Below are 25,023 nucleotides of genomic sequence, written 5' to 3' on the forward strand. Positions count from 1 at the left end.
TTAAGCTATTTTTTTAGTCTTCTATTATTTCAGCTTGTTAAGTTTAGATCATTTTGCATCGTTAAGAAAACAACGGCTCTGCTCATTGCCTGAGGTGTTCTATGCACATTATTTCAAGCTCTCTAGTTATTTTGTGTGTGTGTGTCTAGTCATTATCAGCATAAGTGAACATTCCATTACAGTAATTAGTAACAGTGCAGGCACTCAGTATTGACTCCCTCCATAGAACCACACTGAGCTCAAGCACTGTAGCCTCCTCCTCTTCATCCTAAGAAGCAGGAATGCAAAACTCCATTGAAGATATAGAACCCAGGAATTGAGTGTTTTTTTAATGTTTTTTTTCCATGAAAAATCACAGTTTCCTGTTCTGTAGTGGGATTCTTTGGTTAGGGATTGTAATATGATTGTGACCAGTTGGGAGGACACAAATCACAGATTTTATTGGACTGTTATTGAATATGGTTCATAAGGAATAACAGAGACAAATAAGAGTAGAATCACCACTGTAATGAGTACACTAACTCAGCTGTGCTGTAAAACCATATTGAAAGAGGATGAAATTATCTTCTGTTAATTTAAAATCTCAGTTATCAAAACACCTATAACTGAAAAAAGGTATCTTTTCTTTAAGCAAAACCTACTGTAGTAGGTAATGACATAAAAACTACCCACCTATGTTGCTGAAGTTGACTCTCTGGGACAGGTCAAGAAACAACTTGACCTATTCCTAACCACCAATGAATTAGCTACAGTACGTTAAATTTAGAGGATTACATCAAAGCAAAAAAAATGTTGAACAGTGTTTCCAAAACCTGGAAGAAATGTTCCAGAAGTCATGACATGATGTTTCTGGGCAGAACTCTAGTGGTCACTGTAAACCTGAATACTAGCTTTTGTCACTTTGTTGGCCCTTTTTCTTGCTGAATCCCTGTACACTCATCTTTTCTCTCACACCCCTCCCTCCACCTCACCCTCACTCTTACAGAAGCCTCCATAGTTCATTCCTTGCAAGTGAGGGGGGAGGATTTCTCAGCCAGGCGGGTTAATGCTTTAAGTATTAAACTATTAAATACACTATGCCTTTAAACGGTGACAGCATGTTTGAAGAGAATTAGACTGAACTACTGAATTCCTCTTCTAAACGGTCACCACGTTTCAGTCAAAATGTGTGTCACCAAAATGTAAGCCTGTTACAGGTTGTGTGAACTACACAGTTTTATTTTGTAAAGTACAATGTACAGGAAGATCCAAATTAAACATTTTTGTGTTAAACAATGTTGTTTTCCCTAAAAACTCTGTTCCACCTTGTTTTTTATATAAAATCATCAACATATTTGAAGTGAAGTGTACTTTAAACAGGTATTGCATCTATTTTTTGTTTTCTTCTTCCCATTAGTTGCACAGATTTTTTTTTCCCTCAGATTGTTTTTATTCAAAATGAATTTTTTCCCAGTGAAAACAGAAAAAACAGTGGATATTGACAATATGGTAGCATTCTTGTTGAAGTCTGACAGGTATCTACAGTATAGTGCATTTTCCTCAAAGATTAAATATATGTTGATACATTTTGAGTAAACATGAGTGAAACTCGTGTTCCTTTCATTAAGTGTAACCTTTAATACTACATCTTTACTGACTGCCGTGACATGACCTGTTAACACAAAGCAAAGTATCCTTGTGGTGATTTTTAGTTTTTAAAGCTTCACCCATGATGTTTGCGTGGAAATTTAAAATCAAACCCGGACCGACAGCAGTTTTGCAAGCAGGATATACTGATCCATCTACTGTAGTTGTGGCCTGGATTAAAAGCAATAGCTGTTGGTGGAGTTTGTGTTTTTTGTGGTGTCTAGTTTTTTTCTGAATGAAACGGTTAACTCCATTCGGGAGACACTGCCCTATTAGGGACATTAAGGGCAGGTATTATAAAGTAGGTAGCTGCATCAGCATGCGTAGTTTTGGCTGTGGAGTCTTCAGACTCCAAAGCCAAAAATGTGTTTCTTTTCTTCTCTTTTCAGCATAGAATAAACCTTTACTTGTTCGTTTGCAGGTATTATAAAGGGCATAGTGAAGGCAGCCCTAGGAAAACAATTTTATTACAACGATGAGAGAAATGGTACAAAAATCTGCCATTTTAAACATATTAAGAACCCGGTAAAGCTTCATTTTTTTGTGGTTCTGCCTGAGCCCATGCAGTCTCTGCAATATTTTTACAGACGGTAGGGCAGGGGGCAGAGAATGAGCGATAGCTCACACATTCGAGCAGGAAATCAAAGGGGCTGTGCGCTCTGTAATGTTCTGGGCGGGACAGTTGCCATGTTTTTGTTAACCCTCTTGTGCATCTAAAAATGAGGATTGTCCAGAGACTTTAAACCTTTTTGGTTTCAGCATGTTACTTACCATGGAAATGTTTCAGTTTGTTTTATGACACTAGCACACTTAAAGCAAAATATACTACTTAAGGAAGACTGGGAATTTGAACACAACCTTCCAGATATAAGTTCAGAACCTTAAACACTGTTCCTCACCCACCTCTGGGGAAGAAATAGATTAACTTAGATTTTGGAACAATTTATTGAAAAAGGAAAGCAAGAACTGAATCTACTTAGAAGACAAAAAGTGCATCCACCCATCATCAGCAAGACAATTATTTTTTTCTGGTGGGTGACAGTGAATCTGGGAGCTCATCCCAGATGCATACGGTGTAAAGTGGGACTACAGCCTGGACACAGTGCCACTCCATTGTGGGGTAATGAGACGGGAACAATTTAGAGAGCCCAGTCCACCTAGCCAATATGTCTTTGGGAAGTGGGAGGAAATGGAGAGCCTGAAAAATATCATTGAAGACACAGGGAGAACTTGCAAACTCTAGACAGAAGGTGCCCATTTGGATTTGAACCCATGACCCAAGACAGTCCTGTGAGACAGCCACCACACTGACCAATTGGGGTGTCTTTTATTAATTATATACCCACCCGCTTTGTGATCACCAGTGAACATAAGACTGCTCTCCAGTAGCAAACTGGAAGACATGCTGACACGACCATCAGCAGAGCCATTTATCATTGTGCTGGCAGCTCCAAAGTGCCTGACGGGTGAGCTACCGCCACCTGGAGTAGCATCACAAGTCTCACTGACATTGCTGAAGGCCTGCAGGTGCCATCAGGGGTCCAGGAGTAGCTGTTTGCTGGTTAATTCCATTTTCACCTTCTACTACCACTTGAGTACAGCCAGGAACTGACATTCCCCAAACTTTTCTTTTGCTTTTCATCTTAATTTGCTTTCTTTTTTCCCACTTTAACATTTCTTATTAGTACTGGTCTTGTTCTTTTTATACAACAAGTAACATCTGACAAGGCCACCACAAGGTCAGACTCCTTTGTTTGTAGGTATCACCTGAAGCTTATTGATGAATTACCCTCACTGTGAGAGTATGATCATTTCCTGCATGCATCGCTTTATAAAATCAGCAAAGAATAAAACAGCTGAAACAGCAAGGAGGGTTAATCTTGTGTTATTTACAGCTGGCTGGTAATGCCAAGCAACCAACCTGTTAGGGCATTAAACTGTTCAGTCTTCATTGGATTGAAACTGATTTGTTAAAGTCAGTTGATTTTTTGCTGTTTTCTTACACAGACCTGACACAAGGCAGAATTGAACGCAAGTATTTTTGTTGGAATAGATCTCGAAAATAACTGACTCCTCCCCAATCACTTCTTCTCGTCGATTTAATGTTGTTTTATAGGCGGTCCACAGTAACAGCAGGTTTAATGTGTACATTTGTCACTGTATATTTAAGGAGCTTATTTTGTAAACAATAACTTGCATTCTAACTGCTGCATGTGCTTCACCATCCTTGCTTGTCAGATCAACACTGGGCTAGTTTGACCGTTAGTATGAGGGTTTGCAAGCCAAGCCCTTTCCTCTATATCTGAGGTCATATTTTAGTCATATGGGTGATGGTATCTGATGTCTTATTGGTTCAGGGTCAAATGCAAAACTCCCATTAGGCTGAGCTAGGGAAAGTCATTTGTAAATGTCATGTAGGATGAACTTGGTTCTTAAGGGAAGTGGACAAACTTTATAAAAACACAAGTGTTTCCTTGCTAATCCCTTGGCAGGTTCATTATCTGCAGAGCCCCAAGGCAGCAGTCGGCCTGTGGTGAGAGTGAAATTCAACCCGCTGCTTGAGCCAAAGCCTCAAAGTCTGCAGACGGCACGGCGGTGCTGATACTAACACTCACATCATCTTCCCGCCTCTCCTTGCTCCTCATCTCTTCTCTTTTGCCCACTTATTTTGTTATCTCCTTCCCCTGCCTCTACCTCTGCTACTTTTCTGTCTGTGTATTTTGTTCTGATATTTCCCCTTTCCCCTCCACCTGAATTTAGTCCTTTGTTTGGCTACAATTGAGTTGAAATGCCTGTGCTTTAAAAACACAGCTCACAGAACATCAACAGGAAATTAGAGAAAAGGAAGTGTCTTTGTATGACTGAATATCAGCATTTGTGCCACCTTATATTTTCAGAGCTAATTCTAAAACATTCACCTCTGTAAGAATTTGTTCTGTCTGAAAGCTTACAGTACATGTTGTTTTTGACAATAAAAAAACTGAAAAAAAGCTTTTCTATAACATTTTAGACAAATTCTGAAAAGAAAGGGAATATGTAATTTAACTATTGACTATAGCTATTAATGAAAGATTACATTTTCAACTAATTACATATGCATTATATTTTTAATAGCAATCACCCAGGTAAAATCAACATTATCACCCCATTGCAGTCCTCTTCTGGAGAGGGTTGTTGTAGAAGAATGCAGAGTATAGAGAATCATAACTCTTTCAAGTGCATTCCAGGAGATTCCATCTCCTTCTGGGAACTTTGTCTGGGAAGCTTTTCCATGCCTGCCAAGAGAAATAGTCTCTCCAGCATGGGACACTCACAAGGTCTCCATGCATTTGAGTGTGCCCAGTAGAGCTCCAGTGGAACCAGTTTCAGTTATGGACAGTGTTTGAACATGGTTTGCATTGTGAATAATCCATGACTATCAAAGGAGTCCAGAAACAGATCACCACTGGGGTTCAGCCCAGTAATCTCCCTCTGGGTATCTTCATTGTTTTGTTGCAATAATGCACATGTAAGTCCCCAGTAGAACTATCCAGTTGTTAGGTGGCTCCCTCTCAAGCATGGAACCCAACATCTCCAAGAAGAAGAAATACCCTCTGTGCAGCTCTGGTTCTGTGAAGTGATTCTGGATTACTCCAGAATAGCAATCAGTCTTCTCTCATTGGAGAAGTTTGGTTCCAGAGCCAATGCTATCTGTGGGGGTGAGATCAACAGCATCCTGCCTCTTCCCCCAGCCAGGAAAGTAATTTATTAGGTCCCAGTAGCCCAGTAGTCTTGACAGTCTCTATTGTCAAGGTCATGTCCATCATTATCACGATCCGTCAGGCATTGCACCTGACCCTCACCCTTTCTTTTGTGGGTGTTGAGCCTTCTTAAGTTGGCTCCAGGCAGCCGTCTTTTGAGTCAGCCAGGTTTAACTGGTGACTTGGCCTTCAGGTGCTCACCAGTGAACTCCATCTCCAAGACTGGCTCTAGGGGTGGGTCCTGGTACCCCTGTTCAGAGGAAGTTTTGGGCAAAAATTCCAGTGTCAAGATGTGCAATGCCAAAGAGACTCACAGCTGTAATTGCTGCCAAAGGTGGTCCTACCAAGTATTACCTCTGGGGGGTGAAAACATGTGCATTCAATTATTTTCTGTTTGTTTTATTTTAAATTAATTTAGTAAAATGTCTGGATTTGTTTTTCACTTTGACATTATAGAGTACTTTTGTGTTGATGAGTGGTAAAATTCTCAGTTAAATACATCATGGTTCCATGTTGTAACACAAAAAGTCCAATACTTTTGCAAGGCACTGTATGTGTTGGTCAAGAGGCACTGCAGGTTCTGGAAGACACAGCTAAGGGCATTGCAGAAAGATGCACATCTCTCCACCAACCGTAGGAAAAAAGGCATCTGTTGAATACAAAAATTATTCTGCTGTTCGATCTAAGCATGAGTCTTCATAGGTTCTCTGCTGAACTGATAAAAATGTAATTGTAAATTAAAGGTTTGGCATGGTTTCCACAAACCTGCCATGGAAATCTCTGCTGTACTATATTTACTGTATTTTAACATCCAGGTTTGTGGCTCAGGTGTCAAACGGCAGTGCTGTAACAAATGAAAAAATGTAAAGCTCCCAAATAAAAAAGATGATCACCCATTTAAGTTTTGTAAGAAACTAAGAAATCATGAAACCCATGGTTAGGCTTATTATTATTATTAAATTAATACTTTCTTCAACTCTTTTGGCCTACTGATTATTTGAGGATTCTGCTACAGTATGTTGTTACTGCCAATTGCAGTCTTCCAGCAGTGTTCCTGTTTTTTTTGTAAATCTTTGAAATTAAGAGAAGAATAAAAATATTGTATTTTATGCTGCCATTTGGAATTCCATATATTTATGTTTAATAACACCACCGCAAACAAAATGATGATTAATAATCTATTGGCATATTAAAGGTTTATCTTTTCATAAAGGCTTATGCAATTCAAATGAATTGAAAGAATAAGTTAAATATCCACATTCAAACATGGATATTCTCAGAAAGTCTTTCAACAACATAAGAACCACATCTGGAAGTAAGCAAGGCGGTTGGGTATAGTTCACTCTCTGCAGCAGAATCTTTATAGACCAGGATAGAAAAAGGGCAAAATAAGAGAATAAAATAAGATGTGTCCTTTTGAGAAAGTACAATTTTTCAAACAAACAAACAAAGTACAATTTTTAGCTTCATGGATGTGCAGATGGCAACAAATGATGTTAGTAAATGTGATCAGCAAACGTGATGGATTGGGTTGCAGGACCAATCTCCGTTTTAGAGGAAGTGAATCTATAGTATGTTTCTGTAGTGAGAGACATTCATTGACTTCAGAAGACAAATGAAGTTTAAAACAACTGGACCATCTTTTCTCATGTGGAAAGCAAGTACTGTATCTGTCTCTTAAACGTGAATTGGCTGTGCCTTTCTCAGAACGCACAGAACTCACTTTGTACTTCGCCTTTATAGGTGTGTTATTCTGTCTGCTTAAAATTACGTATTGGTGGCAAATCCCTATCAAACCTGTGAAAACTAATTATCCTTAAAGGTCTCCAAAGGACAGGGCCCTGCTTCTGCTCTTAAACTCTGTGCAGTGTCTATAAAAGTGTGAAAGGGGCAGTCCCTGCTCATTTAGGCTGCACTACAGACTTCTAACTGTTCGACCTTTATACGAGATTCCAAGCTTATTAGCCCCGAGCGCTGCACTCACCCAAGAAGCACCTCTGCCACTCTGCCCTCACCTCTGCCCACTCATGCTGTACCAACGGGAGGGTAAAGTGTTAAATACAGAGCGATCTGGAGTTGAGAGGTTGTGCTTTTTATTGTGTTTATTAAAGAATGTGGAATGTCTGTGCACTTTCCGATGGAAGAGTTGGAAGTGATAAGAAATTCCAGGGCCTTTCTTTCTCCATCAGGATTTACTGCTCAGTCCACCCACAGGAGACAGCAGGATTGGTTGGAGCGCTACATCTTTTTAAAAACTCAAGTGTTCGTCTCCTTCTATAAATCAAGAGTTAAGGGTTGCAAAATATCAAAGCTCTAGATTTAGTGTGAACTGCAGAGCTCTAGATTAAAAAAATGAAACATTTATATTAGAAATAAAACTAAATATTCCAATATTTTAAATTAAAGAAGGGTATAGTCAGATGAAATTAGCGCTTTGCTTTGCAGTGACATTTGGTGGTTTGGAATGATACCATTCAACCTTAGCCTTCAAGTACTTCTAGTTCTCCGGAATATTTCAGTGTATTCTGAGGGGTTTGGGATGTGGTGCTTTCACTGGGGTCCTCAGTTTTGCACTGTATCATTTGTGATATTGTGTTATAAATGTGTTTCAACAGAAGATGCAGTGAACACAATTTCTAGGATTAATTTAATCTTCTGAAATTATTGGTCTGCTGTAGGTTTTCTCTGTTCATAACTCTTAAAGCAATTCCAGGAGAATGTCTTAATACTTGAAACAAACCAACAAGATACTGTACAAGAATAGGTTTTGTTCAGCCAGCTTCAGAAATCTTTAATTTGTCTCTGATACTATAGTTTTACAATGTCATGTCTTCCCCTTTTCTTGGTCACCCTGAATACATCAGCTTGAAGGAATAGAAGCCTTTGCTTTTCAGTAACTGACAAATAAAAATGTACATCTTTTGCATCAAGTGTACTCTCTTTACAAGTTACATTTGCACCTTAAATGAAGCCGTTGCCATTGCTTTGAAAATAAGCTTAAAAAAAAAACCCTAGAATTATCATTTGTGTGTGTTGAATACACACGCTGTATCACAATATCAGATTAAGCCTTGTAGAAACATTTTCAATGAAACATTTTGGGTTTCAAATTCTTGCTTTCAAGACATGCATATCTTTAAATATATTTTTCTTAAAATATTTGCGGAAGCTTATGTGGAGGGTGAGATGAATCAAATAATCTCTGAATTCGGCAGTAGATTTGCGTATGGCTGAGATATATACACAAATGGAAATAATGGTCAAATAACACGAATACATTAGCTTTGTTTGGATTGCCGTGTTGTTGGTGGGGGAATGCTTTCAAACAAACCTTGACATGAAACTATAGTGTTACTCACGCTTAGCTGACTGGACCTTCTTGCTTCCCTTTTCACTTTATGGATCTGAATCCCTCACTGCTGGGGCTGTGAGACAGTGTACAAGGAGAGCACAACATCAGCAGATGATCTATTCTTTCATTCATCAGAACATTGTAACTTATCTCTTTCCCTTTGACTGTTGTATCCCAACCAAATTTTACGGCAGGGTAAGAAAGAGGTGCAAGGAAATGAGCTGACCTGGAGGTCAAGGCAGGGCTCAATAGCTGTTGTGGGACCGTGCAAATAGAGTCTCCTGCTCTAAGGGCTAATAGAGAAGTAAGCTGGTCTTCTGGATAACAGGGCAGAGAACACAGGGCCAAAAAAGCAGAAAAAAGATTCGGTCTTTGACCAGATGTCATATGCGTTTAATTAAGGCTGATTTAAATTTGTTTACAAGCCCCACTGGTCTTAAATCTTCTCAAGCTCTGTCTTTATACATGTTGGTAGTCCGTTTATGACACTGTTTTAACTATTTTCTTGAGCAGAGGTTACAAGCTATTTGGGAATCCACAAAATTGGATTCCATGAGACGCCCCTCCAGGATGTTAATCTTTTTTGTTATAAAATCCAGCGAGGTGCCTCCACATCGGATCCAGTCGTCTTTATGGTGCACTCTGAGACCCGGTCAGATGGCTACCTTGTGACCTTTTGACCAGACAGCGGCCATGAAGTGGCCTCATGAAGAGAGTAGTCCTTCCTCCCTTCTAAGTGCCAAAAAACCTCTGCTTTGCTGGAGGAGGTCTATCATTTACTTTCAAAAGTTATTTCTTGTTCTTCTTTAATCAAAACCGTGTTTCTCCTCTTTCCTTTTCAAGCATACTTTAATTCAGGTCCAGCATGTGGTTCTGTAATGAACGAACATTCTCCACAGATTATGCACATCAGTGCAACAGTGCAGAAAACAAATCCAGTTTAAAAAAGCTGCTGACAGAAATTCAAGTGACTGGGGTTTAAATGTATCCCTCACTGGCATTCCTAATTAGCCACGTTCTGAAATGCAATCAGTCCAGGCTTTCATATGCCAAGGAAAGAGAGTGTGTAAGAGAGGTGAACAGAAACGATTATACTTTTTACATTACCTGTTGAAAGAGCTACCTGGTATAGAGTTTAATGTAAGTCCATAAAGTGGCAAATATAGGTGTTAACTGTTTACCATCACATCATACACATCATAAATGCTCATTTGGCACTCAGAAACAAATTTAATGAGAAACAAGCAAATCAAACAAACATACCCTGAGTACAAAACAATGAAAACAAAAACAATACATTGTTTACTTCCAGTTTTGCCAGAAGGTCTCTGCTTTTTTTTTTTAACAATGTGACAAATTGCAAACCATCAGTTTAGTGTCTCTAAAAAATCTTATACAAAATCTGAAATGATATTTTTTGATAGGTGTATTGAGTATCAAATGTGTAAATACCTTGCACATAAATAAATGTCATTATCAATAATCATATAAAATACATTATTGCCATCTCCATGTTAAGGTAAAGACTGTAAAAAACAATATTTCACTGCAGTGTGTGATCAGTTGTGAACTTTTCCTGAAGGTGTTTCAGAGATTTTAGCTCCTTTACTGTTTCTGCAACTCTGTCCTACAGCACAGTAAATGAAAAGCCTGTTGTCTTCTTAATTGATTTTGTAGCAAAGCTGTCACTTCTTTCTTTTCAGTAGAACCTCAGAGAGCTTTATAAGGGGTTGAGGTCAGTCTTTAATGTGGTTTTATGTAGTTTTCTTGCAGCTCCCCACTGCCATGATCGGGACAGCGACCCGATGCCAGAGGCAGCATTGTAAAACACCGTGAAGCAGCTTCTGTTAACTAGCCAGGCCTATCCTGCTCTGCTGTTACTCCAACTGGGTTTGCGAAGGACTATTTCATATTAAAAATTTACACGTAACCATAGAAGTGTTACTAGCGTGTTCGCTAGTACCAGCCAGCAACAAAACCCTGCTGTAAAAAAAGTTAAACTAATTGGTCACCTTGGGTTAAGTAAATGTTTCAAGTTCTCCAATGCAGGGGAAGTGTTGTAAGAGAGTCCTGTAAAAATTTACATAAAGGCATGCAGGTTGTTACAATGTTACCGAATTCCAGCCTTAAGCAGGTTTTGCCTTCATAACATGGCTGTAATTGACATCGTATGGTTTTAGACTGGGTGAGAGCCCCATTGGTCTTCTTCATAAAAAGAAAGCCAGGGAATACTGGCTTATTTATTATTTCCAACTGCGGTTAATGCACAGGCCGAGTGGATGCTCTCTAAAAAAAAAAAAGAAAGAAATAAAATGAGCTTATTTGCATGTGCCTTGTTCTTGTTCGGTCAGTATTGAATTGGCGTGGTTGTCAATGTCATTTGATGATCACTCAAGAAAAAAAACAGTTACACTGGTGGCAAAAGTCCTTGCTTGTTAGTAAGTGAATTAAGAGGTGAAAATTAAGTCCACAATGGAACCATAGCAAATCATCAGGCCAAACCATCCTGTTTTTTTGTGAAGTTAAGCAGACTAGAGGGCTTGTGACTCCCCCCACCATGGAGGGGATACCAGTCTATTGCAAGGTGCAACGCTAGTCCTCTCTTTTATAGCTTGGCTGGCTGTAGCTACTGGGGATCCTTATCGAAGGGTAGTACAGCAGCGTTCGCATGGGGACGGAATCATAAAACTGACAGATTACCTGCCACATTAGGCCACCCCCACTGAATTAAGGGAGAAAGCAAAAAATCTGTTTAATTTTTATACTATTGAAATTGCTTTCTCATTTTAGAGACTGAAAAGCTCTTTATATCCTTTCTTAGAACATTCTCACTCATCAGTCCTACTGAGGAATTGTTATGCTGTCATAATCACTCATTATTGTCTCATATTTTTCTAGATTTCAAATCCAGAGAGGGAGAAGTGACCCAAACAGTTACAAGAGTCTTGGTGACTGCTTCAGGACCATATTCCGGAATGAAGGGTAAGCTTTTTACCTTATGTCTGTTTTAAATCATGAAATGAACTTTATATCCTTCCTTATAAAACTCCTTATTTCTAAGGTGTCACCTGTATTCAACATATAGAAGGTACAGGTGGATGAATACCAAGTTACGGCCTAAAGTGAAGTCAGTCAACATTCAACTGTAATTTCACTGTGTAGTGTAGGTTACTTGGGCTTTATTATGACTACAATAGAAATTGCAGTTCTAAATGCAAAGCACTTTTATGGAGAGAGAAGGGAATGGATTGGCGCACATTGTCACCTCAGAATTGTTGATGATGAGTAAATTTAAATGTAAGGTCATGCCAAATAAATGAAAGCTAATAAGATTAAATTTGCTGAACATTAACATTATGGATCCTGACATTATTGCTTGTTTGGATCTTTTAAAAAAATTCAGATCAGAGGTGTCCAATTTTGGACCTGGAGTGTGTCCGCAGGTATTCATGGTCTCTTTAAACCAGCAGTGCCAGAAGTACTGGGAGAAGCTGTCAAACTGGTCCAGTTAAACTAGTAAACAGCCGGTTTAGCTCATTCAGAGCAGAGATGGAATGAAAACCTGTAGACACACCAGCTCTCCAAAACCAGGGACCAGGGCTGGACTGCTGTGATTTAGGTCTTTTCAATCATATTGTCATGAGTCTGTCGATCCACTGCTGGGTGAAGAACTTCCAAAGATTCTCCTGGTCTTTGGGTGTTCTCATCCAGCTGGCTCTTATAAACATTCTCTAAACATAACATAGTGTTACCTTATAGGAGCTCTTCAGGATTGTATTGGTTTCTTGGGATCCAGTTCCCAGTATCTTATATTCCTGTTCTTGTTATGTATTCTGCTCATTCTCATTTTTTGCACTTATACTGTATGTCACCACTAAATTCAAATTCACAAAATGTGGTCATGTGCTTATTGGGAGTGAGTGGGGAAAGTTATTACCCTTCAGATCCTTATCACTGTCCTTCAGCATCCTTGTTTTTGTTTTTCCCAATGTCTTGTTTACTCAGCACTGGAAAACCACCGGCTTCTTATTTTTTCCAAAAGAAACAACATGCGTCTTGTTCCAAATCACCTGCTGGGCTGTGTTGCCTGTTTGTGGATAGGGTCAGGCTATAACGTGTCAATGCCCTGAGCAACAGCAGCCATGACAGCTGTTTAGCATGTCAAACAGAAATGGATTGAACGTTCCATTATAACAACACTTCCTCTGTTACCATAAGCACAAGCTGTCAATCGCCAGTGAACTGATAGACCTTTTTGTAAACTGCAAATAAAATGCTTCTCATCAAGCTGGTATCTATGGCCTTTATTATGTTTCAGAGGGGTTTTGTTTGAACATTACTACTGTTTCTGTGGTGAGTGTGGTAGAATAACGATGGGATTACCCTTCGCAAAATGTTCTTGCCACAAAGTGTCAGATCTTGAAATTGATGTGGACACTAGAAGTAGTAGTTATAGGAAAATCTTAGCTATTGCATCACCACCATGATATAATGTTCCTCTTACATTATAAGACAACTGTGACAGCACACAAGTCCAATGGCTACGAATTCAAGAGAGATAGCACTTTGGCTGTACTTTAAATGATCCATGCTTTACTACTAGTTCTCCAGATTATACCAGAATGGGACTTGACTAGTCTTTCTCTCTGATTTAGACTGTACAAATTTGAAATATTTAAAACATAGTATACTACAGTATATCATAAGGTATACAGTATTACTGCAACTTGCCATTGAGATTTTAGATATTGCATCTTTTTCTGTGCTTTTGTAGACCTGTACTGTTATAATTGCTGTGCAGGCCATAAAACCAGCAACAGCTGACTGCCTTGTATGGGATTTGATTTCTATAATGTTTGTAGAATTGAAATTCAGAGAAGCCACAGGGCTGTGTTTATACAACACAGAACATTTCCATCACGAAAACAACATGTGCATTGTGTTGTTAGTCATTGAATTTTTATGTCAATTGCATTTCTAAATTTGCATTTACCATGTGCATTGAATCATGTCCCCTAGGTGTATATGTGTTCCCCAGCTTAAGAAGTATTGCAGCTTTCCAGTAATGTCATGTTCCTAGTTCTACGATCTAATGCTTATTAAGTACAACTGTTACCATTGTTACTGGCACTGTAATTTACATTATGTAAATTGAGTGTTACTTTTAAGAAATGCTTTTGATTTAGTTCAGAAATGTAGTAACTTTGGATGAATAATATTGATAGACATACAAGTGTACAGTATAGATTAAATACTGTATATCATTTCAATCACACACTTTTATGTGCTGTGTGCTAGCAATACCTCGATATTTGCAACTTATTAAGTATAACCTCCTTGCACAACTCTTCACTCCCTCAAGAGTTTGAAGTCACACAGAAAAAAGTATTCCTACAGATGAATAAGTATTTTAAGGACAGTTAAATCATAAAATTAAACTACTACCATTTCTGATTTTTGTATTTAAAGTCCCAGAATATCATTCTCCTATATCAAAGAAGTGCTGTATCCTCAATGCCCAGGCCTTTGGACTGTTCTTCTGTTTGTGAAGTCTTAGTATTGCGCAGATCATTTGCAATGCACGGTACTGAGTTTCAGGAAGCTCTTGTAAACTGGAGCCTTGGTCTCCACAGAGGAACTCTTGGTCAGTATATCAATCAGTAAAGTCAATTGGTCTTGTTAATTTTATTTTCATCTATGCTAGCAATGTATCTGGCAAACAATAGATGGAATATTCCTTTTAGAGACCTCAAGTCTGTTGGGATCCGCAAAAGATTTATCAGTGCACAGTAAAACCATGAAAGCTGCATTTTTTAGCTGACCTTGGCATTTCAGCAGGGGCAGTGCACAGTATACAAACCAAGGAATATTTGGAAAAAGAAGAAAAAAAGTTCTCTCTTATTTATTTTTTGGTTATGCTCAGAGACTGCTGTTTGCCTTTTTAAACGTTTCCAGTATATGGATTTTTTTTCCTTGGGGTTTCTGTTGCCAACAACATTTTGATTAATTGACATTAACTCTTGTATGTGCTCAAAGCAAACTACTAAAGTATAGTGATAATCAAAGTATAGAGTTAACCCTGGAATATGGAACCAGGTCCTTTGATTTCTAGTTGTACAAAATCTGGATGCAAGGAAATTTTTTGGGAAGCAGCACATTGTACTAGAAAGCTTACCCTGTTTTCATTGACAGTTTGCAGACCTGAGCTAAACCACTTGGGAGTACATCTGTTTATTGAGAGCTGACAGCTTTATAGTGTACATAAAACTGATCTGGTGTGAAGTGGGCAAGAGTGCAGGTTAACTCTGGCTCGTGACAGTAGGGAATTCTTACTGAACTTTAATTTCTCTTTCACACATGCACTATTTCAAGGGGCACATGACCATCGACGGGCCTCACTGCTCATGTCTTTTATGCTGTAAAAAGGCAGGGCCTGTGCATTAAATAGAACAGGTAAAAAACAGACGGCTTCACTTCTATGAAGTGTCTGACCCGACATACTTTCGATGCCGTGGACTCAATGCTACTTTGCTGAATCTTGTTTCCTTATGAATATGTAGAACAGAAGTTGTAAGCATTGCAATTTTCAGATTTTCAGGCTAATAACTAACACAGTGGGCCTAATGATAAATAAGCTTGCATTTATTGTTCATCATATTGTGGCTAAAGTGTTTCTTAAATCATACTGGATTGATCACATTTTTTCAACATTCAAGAGTATGTTAATCTCATTTAAATTCACACCAGTAAACTGCTGTGCATACTTATGTGCCTAATATACTCATTCCCATCAGTCTGGATGAGCTGTTTCATGGGAGGAATTTGATACGCAGGGAAAAAGAGTCTGCAGAAAATGACATGTAATGTTTTAAACTGAAAGCCCAGGCAATCTTTAATCTTCATAGATTGAAAACACCAAATTAAAGCAAATCCACTTCTCTTTTCCTTTATTTTCTATAATAAACATAAATCAAACGGGCATGTAAGCTTCATCAGTTTTATAGCTCTCATCAATACGCGTTGATCACATAAGACATGATCACATAAGACAGCTATGAGAAATCACTAACGGAAGAAGCTTTTCAGCTTTTAAAACTGCATGTAGTAACCTTGGAAGATGAATTAACACAAATCTTTTTTTTGTCAGAAGTTGACATGTAAAATACCAGGATGAAGAAACAATCAGAGATGAGTAATTGCTAAGGTGCTGCAGGTCATTGTAATAAATAAACTTAAATGATACATCTGGATATGAAAATGTGTAATCTGTCACAATTAATTGGGCGTAAATGGTGAAAAAGGCCAGGTCTTGTTGGCCTTAGGTGAAACACTGTTATCATTTTGTGTCATCAAAACAGGCAGCAGGTTATCACAGTTATTAACTGTCAACAATGTAATTGCTAAGCCAAGCACTTTAATCTCATGAGATCTGAACAGTGATCCATACTTTAAGGAGTGGAAGTCCAAACTGAACCTGAGCAGTAGTGACACAGTTCATATTTTCATACCCAGATGAACAATCAAATATTTTTTATTATAATGGCCTGCCATCCCTAAATCAGTCCTTTTAAATGTTGATATGTGATAACTTTCTTGCATAATCTGTCCAGGTTCAGGCATGTATTGTGATCATCTGACAAAGTTCATCTGGTAATATTTCAGCCTAACCCCACCTATTCCAGTTTACTTTTCAGGAGCTTGGCACTTTGTGTTTTTTTTATAAACTTTAATGGGATCCTGTCTAACTTTGGTTCTCTTCTGATATGTATGAAGAGACTTCTTGGTTGTAAGGGACAGATGCCCCAGTAGCTTTTGTAGTGTTTTTTTTAATGTTGCAGTAATTGGCACAGTAGCACAGTGGTTAGCATTGCTCCACTGCAGTGTTGGTGCCCTAGGTTCAGTTCCTGGGGTGCTCTCTGCATGGAGTTTGTACAGTATGTCCTCCCCGTGTTTGCATGGGTTTCCTCCAGATGCTTTATAATTAATAATAATTGCTTACACTTATATAGCGCTTTTCTGGACACTCCACTCAAAGCGCTTTACAGGTAATGGGGACTCCCCTCCACCACCACCAATGTGCAGCATCCACCTGGATGATGCGACGGCAGCCATAGTGCGCCAGAACGCTCACCACACATCAGCTATCAGTGGGGAGGAGAGCAGAGTAATGTAGCCAATTCATAGAAGGGGATTATTAGGAGGCCATGATTGGTAAGGGCCAATTGGAAATTTGGCCAGGACACCGGGGTTACACCCCTACTCTTTTCGAGAAGCGCCCTGGGATTTTTAATGACCACAGAGAGTCAGGACCTCGGTTTTACGTCTCATCCGAAGGACGGCGCCTGTTTACAGTATAGTGTCCCCATCACTATACTGGGGCATTAGGACCCACATGGACCACAGGGTGAGCACCCCCTGCTGGCCCCACTAACACCTCTTCCAGCAGCAACCTTAGTTTTTCCCAGGAGGTCTCCCATCCAGGTACTGACCAGGCTCACACCTGCTTAGCTTCTGTGGGTTGCCAGTTGTGAGTTTCAGGGTGATATGGCTGCTTTAGTTTCCTCCCACACTCCAAAGACATACTGGTATGTTAAATGGTTTCTGAGAAACTTGGACCTGGTGTGAGTCGATGCATATTTGTGTCTGTGTGTGTTGTGCAGTGAACTGACATCGCATCCAGGGTGTATCCTGTCTTGCGCCTGTTGCTTGCCAGGATAGGCCTTGGCTCTTCCGTGACCTTTTATTGGATAAAGCGTTTAGAACAGGGGTGGATGGATGTCATTATTGTAGGGATTGTGTGTGGCTGCCTGTCTGGCAAGGCAAATGAAAACACAAGCACAAGGATGTACCAAAAGAACAAAAAATGCAAAAAGATAACAAAGAAAAGTAGCATTCTTACAAGAAGTAGCAGACCAACAATAAAAGCAACAAGCAGAGGTTAATCCCACACTAAAAAGCAGAAAGAAAAGCTTGAGCTGTTGTGCCGGCACCTGAAGAAGTCTCAACATTGAAATCTCAACAGCTATTCCTGCTCTTCAGCGTTCCTGCTACGAGTTTCTGTGGCTTGGATGTGGAAATTATCAACCTTCTTTGTAAAGGCTATGTTTGTATTATGGAGGCAAAATTTCGTGCAAAGAGATATTTAAATTTTACTCTTTAAAGAAGTAACTTAACATCCATTTATTGGTTTATATCTAGTTCTCACCCTCTCACCTCCCCTTTGCATAGCTCTGCTCAGAACAGTCCATGTGTCATAGTTACTATTAATATCGGTCCTGTTCGAACTTTATTTATTAGTATTAACATCTTAATACAACCTTGTTGTCCAACAGCAAATTCATCATTGTAAAAAAACAGTCCTTTTATGCAAGTCATCACGTTCTTGTATCTGAGTCTGTAAGTCTGCTAAACAGACCTAATTGTGAAATTGTATTTAATCTAGTTGAAAACTAATATTTTGAATGATCCCTTTTTTACTATCCAAAGCAGATTCTCCAGAATGTGAAAGTGGTGGGTAAAACAGTTATTGGTGGTGACAAAATAATCCTGAAAACATATCAGAAACTCATCTCCTTTTTCTGCAAATAAACAGCTAATTTTTCAGTTTAAAAATGCTGCATTTTGCTCGCTCGCCTTTCACTTAACTGAATTGTACTGTGATGTTTGCTGTAGTTCACTCACACCGATGTTGCTCTAATGTAAAGAGTGACATCTTAAGATAGTGCTCATTACAGTTCAGTGTATTATCCAGCACCCTGCTGCAATGCGAGTTTCCAACTCTCAGTCCGCACTTCCTCACTGCTGGCAGAACCGCCATAGTTTTCCCAGCTATAAAGGGAAATTACGCTTGACCACAAGACAGCTTGTAACGTCATTTATCCATCTCAGAAACAGAAACGGAATATTGTCAGGTAAATATGAATTTCTTTTAAAACAATACATAAACACTGGAACAGTGCTTAAATAAATACCGTGAAAGCATCAAGCTTTCCAGAAAATCTGGATCCTGCCTGAGCATGTTTTGGAGTGTGGTTCATCCAGATGAATAACCCAACACTTACAAATTATTTCCCTTCTTATCTGACTTTCTAACTCTGATTAAACCTTACCTACTGTATCAATCCAGATACACTTTGGAAATCTAATTGATTGACACATTACGCTTAACTGACAACAAAAATTCAGCTGAAAGACAATATCACATGCAGATGTGTTTTCCTATAAAAAAACAGAATTGCAGAAGAAATCTGATAAGTCTATATTGAATGAAGAATGTGTTTTACTGTGTTTGGGAGAGACTATGTAGCCAGTCTGCAAAATCTCCCAATAAAAGTACACTTAAAATATATAATTAAGTGGTTAATACCATCAGCAGTTTGTTGCTGTTTTATTTCTAACAGTGCTTATGTTATTTTGCTATAATCTGTCTGCTTAGGTTCTTATTTGCCATGCAAACCAAATGTTCCTGCATATACAGCTGCTAAAAAAGACATCCCTTGGCTTGTTTCAAAAGCTAACAAATATCGCACCATACCTGTTAGCCCATCCTTTAGAAGTTATAAGAAAGAACTGACTTTCCTACCTTTACTTTAGGAATGCCAGGTTATCAAAGAGACCCCATCCAGTGAAGCTAATTGCTCAAGAATAATTGAGCAATTAACGTGTCTGCTGAGGAATTCTAGAAAATTAACTAAACATTAAGGTAAAAAGGAATTAGACCAATATTTTAATGAAACAAACAAGCCAAAGAGAAAGGAGTAGTTATAATATCAATATATAAGCAAAGAAAAGTATCGGGAATTGTTTTTATTTGACAGATGTTTGCTTTGATGTTTTTCTTGGGGTAATTGGAATTGTACAACCAAAATCGAATTACTTACCCGAATCCTTCATCAGGGAAGGTGCTGCTGTCTGAGGAAGGCACACTTCCACATTTTACTCCACCTCACATCACCTCACATTTGAAAAACGTCCGTCTCTGCTCCCTCTTAAAAAGCTCTTTTAGGTTTTAAGGGCATGTAATAAAACTTTTATTAAACCCTGCACTTGTCAGTACAGTGGAGTACATTCAGGAGTAATGGGCCTCTTTTAATGGAAGATAAATAACTGTCAAGGGCAATGAGAGAGTTAGAGAATTCTAACAATGGAATCTAATCATTCATTTCCCATTTTGGATGTCTTTTTGTCTTAAATGCAAAAATAGTCTTTTGTATTCATATCCAGTGCGTGGAGATCATCTGAACTATCACTCCCTAGAATAAATAAATACAAAATAGATCTTCATAGAAAAAATGGATCATTTTCAAATATCTATAGTTTAAAAAGCAACATATACCCCTCTTATATAAATCATGCATAGCATTGTGAAGAAGAGGAGTGTCAATAAGTCTGCCTACAACTGTATATTAATGCGTGCAAACTGACATTCGTAATGTTCCAGAAGTCACGTGTTGGCAAATTGCACACAGAAAGTTCACGGAATAGTCTGGTATCAGACAATGGTTTAGCACTAAATTTCACATCTACAGTACACTCTTTTGGAAAAACTGAGCCTACGTCTCTCACTGGGACACCGGAAGTGCAGAGAGAGAACTGGTGCTCCACATCACATTGAAACTGTTTCTAACTCTGTCTTCCAGCAGAATTTTTTGCAGGGTAAAGGTACGTCACTTCAGACCCTTAGCTCTCGTTCTTTAATGCAACTGTGACAATTGGGCTTTGAAGAGATTTAGGGGGCTTACTTAAATGTTCGTCTTACAAAAACCTGCCGACCTGAAAGCAGATTCCCTCCTTCAGATGTGCATCCACTTGTTCTCGGTTCATTGAACAGGTGAAAAATAGTTACGTCCTCTAGTATTTTGTCAATATTTTTTTATGCAAAGTGAAGATGGGCTTTTCTGTATGGTGTTTTTCTAGCTGCTGGCTGTTCGACAGGGGGTTGATTCAAAGCAGTGGAAAAGTGACATGCTCGTGAGTGCACTCAGCCAGGCAGAACACTGCCTGAACACAGAGAGCTTCTGATGCATAGCTAATATCCACACTACTACACTCCTTTTCACTCCAATATTTTCCACTCTTGTCTCTAAGACTGTCAGAATTTCCAAATACTTCTGATATGTTGAAAGTGACCTGGTTTGAAAGCATCTATTCGTATACTGTACATCACGAGAGTTCATTTTATTTTTTATTTTCGATGATTCTGTCATTTTTGTAATTTATTTAATCATGCTATTTATTAACATTTATGAAAACATTTGAATTGATCAGTTCCTGGCTGGTCTTCCGTGTGGATCGCTTTGACTATGAATGTAGCTCTGCTGCTGGGTGTGTGCCTTTCCCAGTTTGTGCTCGGTGTAGCTACATAGATTTTTTTATTATGCCAAGCCTGTTAATTTGTCTGTAGTGTGTCTTGGTGCATCTGATCCTTTCATAAATGATGGCTGACATTCTATAATATTCCGTTTCTGGGTATCTAATATGGGGACATGTACAAAAATACAATATACATTACAGCCCAGTAATTACATTGCAGACTCTACACAAGCATACTGAGAGACACACACGCCAATGAGTGTGAATGGGCTGGAGGCAAGATTGGTCGATAAAGAGTAATTCATAACAACTAACACATCAGATGTTGGGAAAGTCTCTCAGACACGGGCTGTCAGAATGGCTGTCCTAAGGGTATGTCAAGGACAGGAGGGATGGCTTTAAGTGAGAAACTTTCTCGAATCAGCATTTTAAGTTAGTGTTCTCTTTTGCCTTTGTGTCGGTTAAAAAGCAATTAATTTCTCAGAGCTGTCACTTGGGTTTTGCTGTTACTGCAGGTAAACATGCTTATTGAAGCACCAGCCCTGATAAAACAGCCAGCATGTGTATGAGAAGTACTTTTTTGTCAGCTCAAAGGGTTATACAGTACTTGACAGCACGCAGTCACTCTTGCTTTTGTAAGATAGGAAAACAACAGAATTAAGTGCATAAAAGATGGAGATTTGTGGTGCTTCATCCAAAAACCTCAGATTTTATCATCTGTAGCATCATAAAATGTACCTTTGCACTCATGGAATGCATCACTGTTTACGACCTGCATGGATTGAGATCCTTTTTAAGATCTTCTTTTCTCTTTGTGATCTGGTAGTTGACTATTACATGTTTGCTTTTTCCTTATTTATTTTCAGTGCATTATACATGTACTGGATTCTGTAGCTAGCCCTTTGGTTCTTTAAATTAAGCCATTAAATAAATCCACTTAAGCGGTGGAGCTATTCATCTATCCTGAGACCAGGCTCATGCCGGTACAATGAAATTAATCTGCACTGTACCGTTGAATAATGCTTCCACCTTTGACATGGTGGCTTGTCTCCTTGCTGGCTGAATTTGGCAGAATCTAGTAAATTTGATTAATTACTTGCACAAGAATTATATGCCTGCTTCACTGCACATCGGCACCCAAAGTCTCTGTCTGGTGGGAACGAACATGAGCAATGGCAAACACAAAATGTTCAATTTCCTTAGCAAATGTCAGACATTTTCAGATGTGAGAGTTAACCGCCGATGTGATTTTACATGCCTGCTAGAATTCATTTACATTCATTGTGCCCTCTCTGTTTCCCGTCACAGTGAGAACACATGTTGAAGGTCCACACTCTGAACTGGACACCACTGTGAGAGCTGACTCAAGTTGAAAAAAGTCCCATTCTCATTAAAAACGCGTCCAGTATTCACCTGTTTACCCTGGCCTCCCAGGTGACTTCATGTAGACAGTTAATTTATCATTTGGGAGTGACGTTTGGGTAAGAGTTGCTTTACCAAGAGTGTTTTTCTTCATGAGGGACTAACCTGTCAGACAAGTCTGCTGGAGTATGGGAAGTTACAGAGAGCCTGTCTCCCTGGTGTGAGAACAATGACCTGAGTCTGACAACGCACACTGGCTGCTGGCCTAGAGAAATAGGCTCAAATCACGGCTGACATGTGTGACGGACCTTGGCGTTACTGAGCTCCAGCCTCCACACTTGCAGGGGACAGTATACTTTTTCCCAGAAGCCAGTTACCCGAGAAGTACATCTTTGAATTGTGGGTGGAAACTGGAGCACCTGGAGGAAAACCATGTGAACACAGGAAGAACATACAGTACAAACCACGCAGAGAGCCCCCCAGGAACTGAACCTGGGGTCCCAACACTGCAATGGAGCAGTGCTAACCACTGTGCTACTGTGCCAGTTACTGCAGCATTAAAAAACACTATTTCCAATACTAAATAAGCAGCTGGAGGGGTTGAAGTACTGAAACACTGTGACTGATGTATCAAAAGCTACAGGCACATCTGTCCCTTACAACCTTTGACTGGATCTCATTTAAACTTTATAATAACAACCACAAACTCCTGAATAGTAAACTGGAATAGGCAGGGTTAGGCTGAAATATTACCATACCACATGCCTGAACTAAAACAGATTATGCAAGAAATCATGCATCAGATAGCAACATTTTTTTTAATGCAGATAGCACCCCAGGAATCAAACACAGCACCCCAGCACTGCAGAACAGTAATGCTAACCACTGCACTGCAGTTAAATTTGTGTAAATGTCAAGTTAGCATGTTTTGAAAATGAAACTTATGTGTACCCATCATCCAGAAATGAAGGTACTGGATTGAGAGCTCACTTTCTTTGACCCGAAACAAAAACCGATTCTCACACAGAGAGGTGAACATTGGGAACTGTACATGTGCACTGAGAGCCAGAGGAGTAACCGGAAAACAGCTCTAAAAACAGCAACCAAGCGAGAAAGTAAAGGAAGTGTCACACTGCCATAAATTGGGATTATGATGGTAAAATCTAAAAAACTAGATGAGGGTGGTTTTCAGAAGTCATGAGAAAGAGAGACAGCGTGTTTTCAGCCACTGCAGAGAGCTTTGTCGTCTGCTCTGATCTGAACCATGAAGAGTAGGCAGTTACAGAGGTTAGACCAGCATCGTCCTGTCTTCAAGTCAGCCTTCCATGACGGGCGGGTAGTGGCAGCTCACAGTGAGGGGGTGGGGGGGTGGGAAAGGAGATTGTGAGGCCTAACTAGCAATGACAAGGCCTGCGAAATGGCGAGGAGCAAGGGCTTCCCAGGTAGTGGGAAGTGAGCTCAGTTCTCTTTCTCTCACACACACATGCCTGTTGAAAGGAGGTTGCGTGCGAGTTTTTCAGTTGCTGTTTGCTCAGCAATCCTTCAATGGCAGGCTCCCTATCTGCAGTCAGCAGGTCCCATCACTAATGGGCTTCAGCCATTAAAAGCCGGTATGGCCTGACTCGTATCGGGTTTCTGAGAGGTGATGAATATGGGTTCTGCTTGCCAGGTTTTCTGTTACACCTTTGTCTTTTTTTTTTAAATGTCATATTGGAGTGTTGACTTCAGTTCTCAGGAAAGTTGAGAGGAGGTGCTGATGAGAAGCGGAGCTCTAATTCACTGTAGCATTAACAAGAAGTGTTTTTCGGTGCCAACGAAAGTTGAGAGAAAAAGAAACCATCAAATGTAGGGTGATCCAGAGTAGACATATTAATAATGAAATACATAAAAATGTTATCCATCCATCCATTTTCTAATGGCTTTGTCTTATTCAGGGTCGTGGGGGTACAGAAGCAAAAGTATGTATTTTGGGAGGAAACCGGAGCACAAAGAGGAAACTCATGTGAGCACAGTAGGAACATACAAACTCCACACCAATACCACCATGGGCCTGGAATTGAACCCAAGGCCCAAGCACTGCAAAACAGTCATGCTAACCTCCGTGCCACCCTGTTTATCTTATGTATTATATATACAGATGTTAACATGCTAATGAAGATGCTGCAATTATTCTCTATTTTTGGATGTGGTATAAATGTCAAGATGTAATGTCTACATTGCAGACATACAGGCCCCTCCAAAAAGTATTGTGACAGCCAAGCCAAAAGTTATTTTTGCAATTTGTGATTGTTTTTTCATAGATTTATATGAATGACAGGTATAATTTAATAATTTACCCACACCTTCTCCCAGATAAGAACTACCTTTGGCTGCAGTAAAGGCAAAATAGCACAAATTATCACATTAAGAGTTTGATGAGCTGAATGGATCGCAGAATTTAGCACCTCAAAGGGATGTGCAACCAAATGCACCTCATGCCCCTCAGATAGGTTCCAGGCTGTGGCGCCCCTTATTAGGAATAAAAGGCTTTCTGACAATGATTCTCTTTTTTTACATTTGTGAGCTTCTTCACTGCAAATTGCCAAATGAACGTCAAATGCAAAATTAGTAAGTGACTAAAGGGACGTTGGG

The 25,023-nt window shown here is 39.3% G+C and overlaps 1 protein-coding gene across 1 annotated transcript in view; it reads left to right on the plus strand.

Annotated features, from left to right (window-relative positions):
* slc25a21 (solute carrier family 25 member 21) overlaps nucleotides 1-25,023 on the plus strand; it is a 200,066-nt gene that overhangs the window by 138,461 nt on the left and 36,582 nt on the right. The window contains exon 4 of the mRNA XM_088648789.1: nucleotides 11,617-11,700. Coding sequence (XP_088504915.1) covers nucleotides 11,617-11,700 — 84 coding nt within the window. The remainder of the gene's footprint in view (nucleotides 1-11,616; nucleotides 11,701-25,023) is intronic.

The sequence above is a fragment of the Lepisosteus platostomus genome, chromosome 10, assembly GCF_059453375.1.
Source record: "Lepisosteus platostomus isolate fLepPlt1 chromosome 10, fLepPlt1.hap1, whole genome shotgun sequence".
In the NCBI taxonomy this organism is placed as follows: Eukaryota; Metazoa; Chordata; class Actinopteri; order Semionotiformes; family Lepisosteidae; genus Lepisosteus; species Lepisosteus platostomus.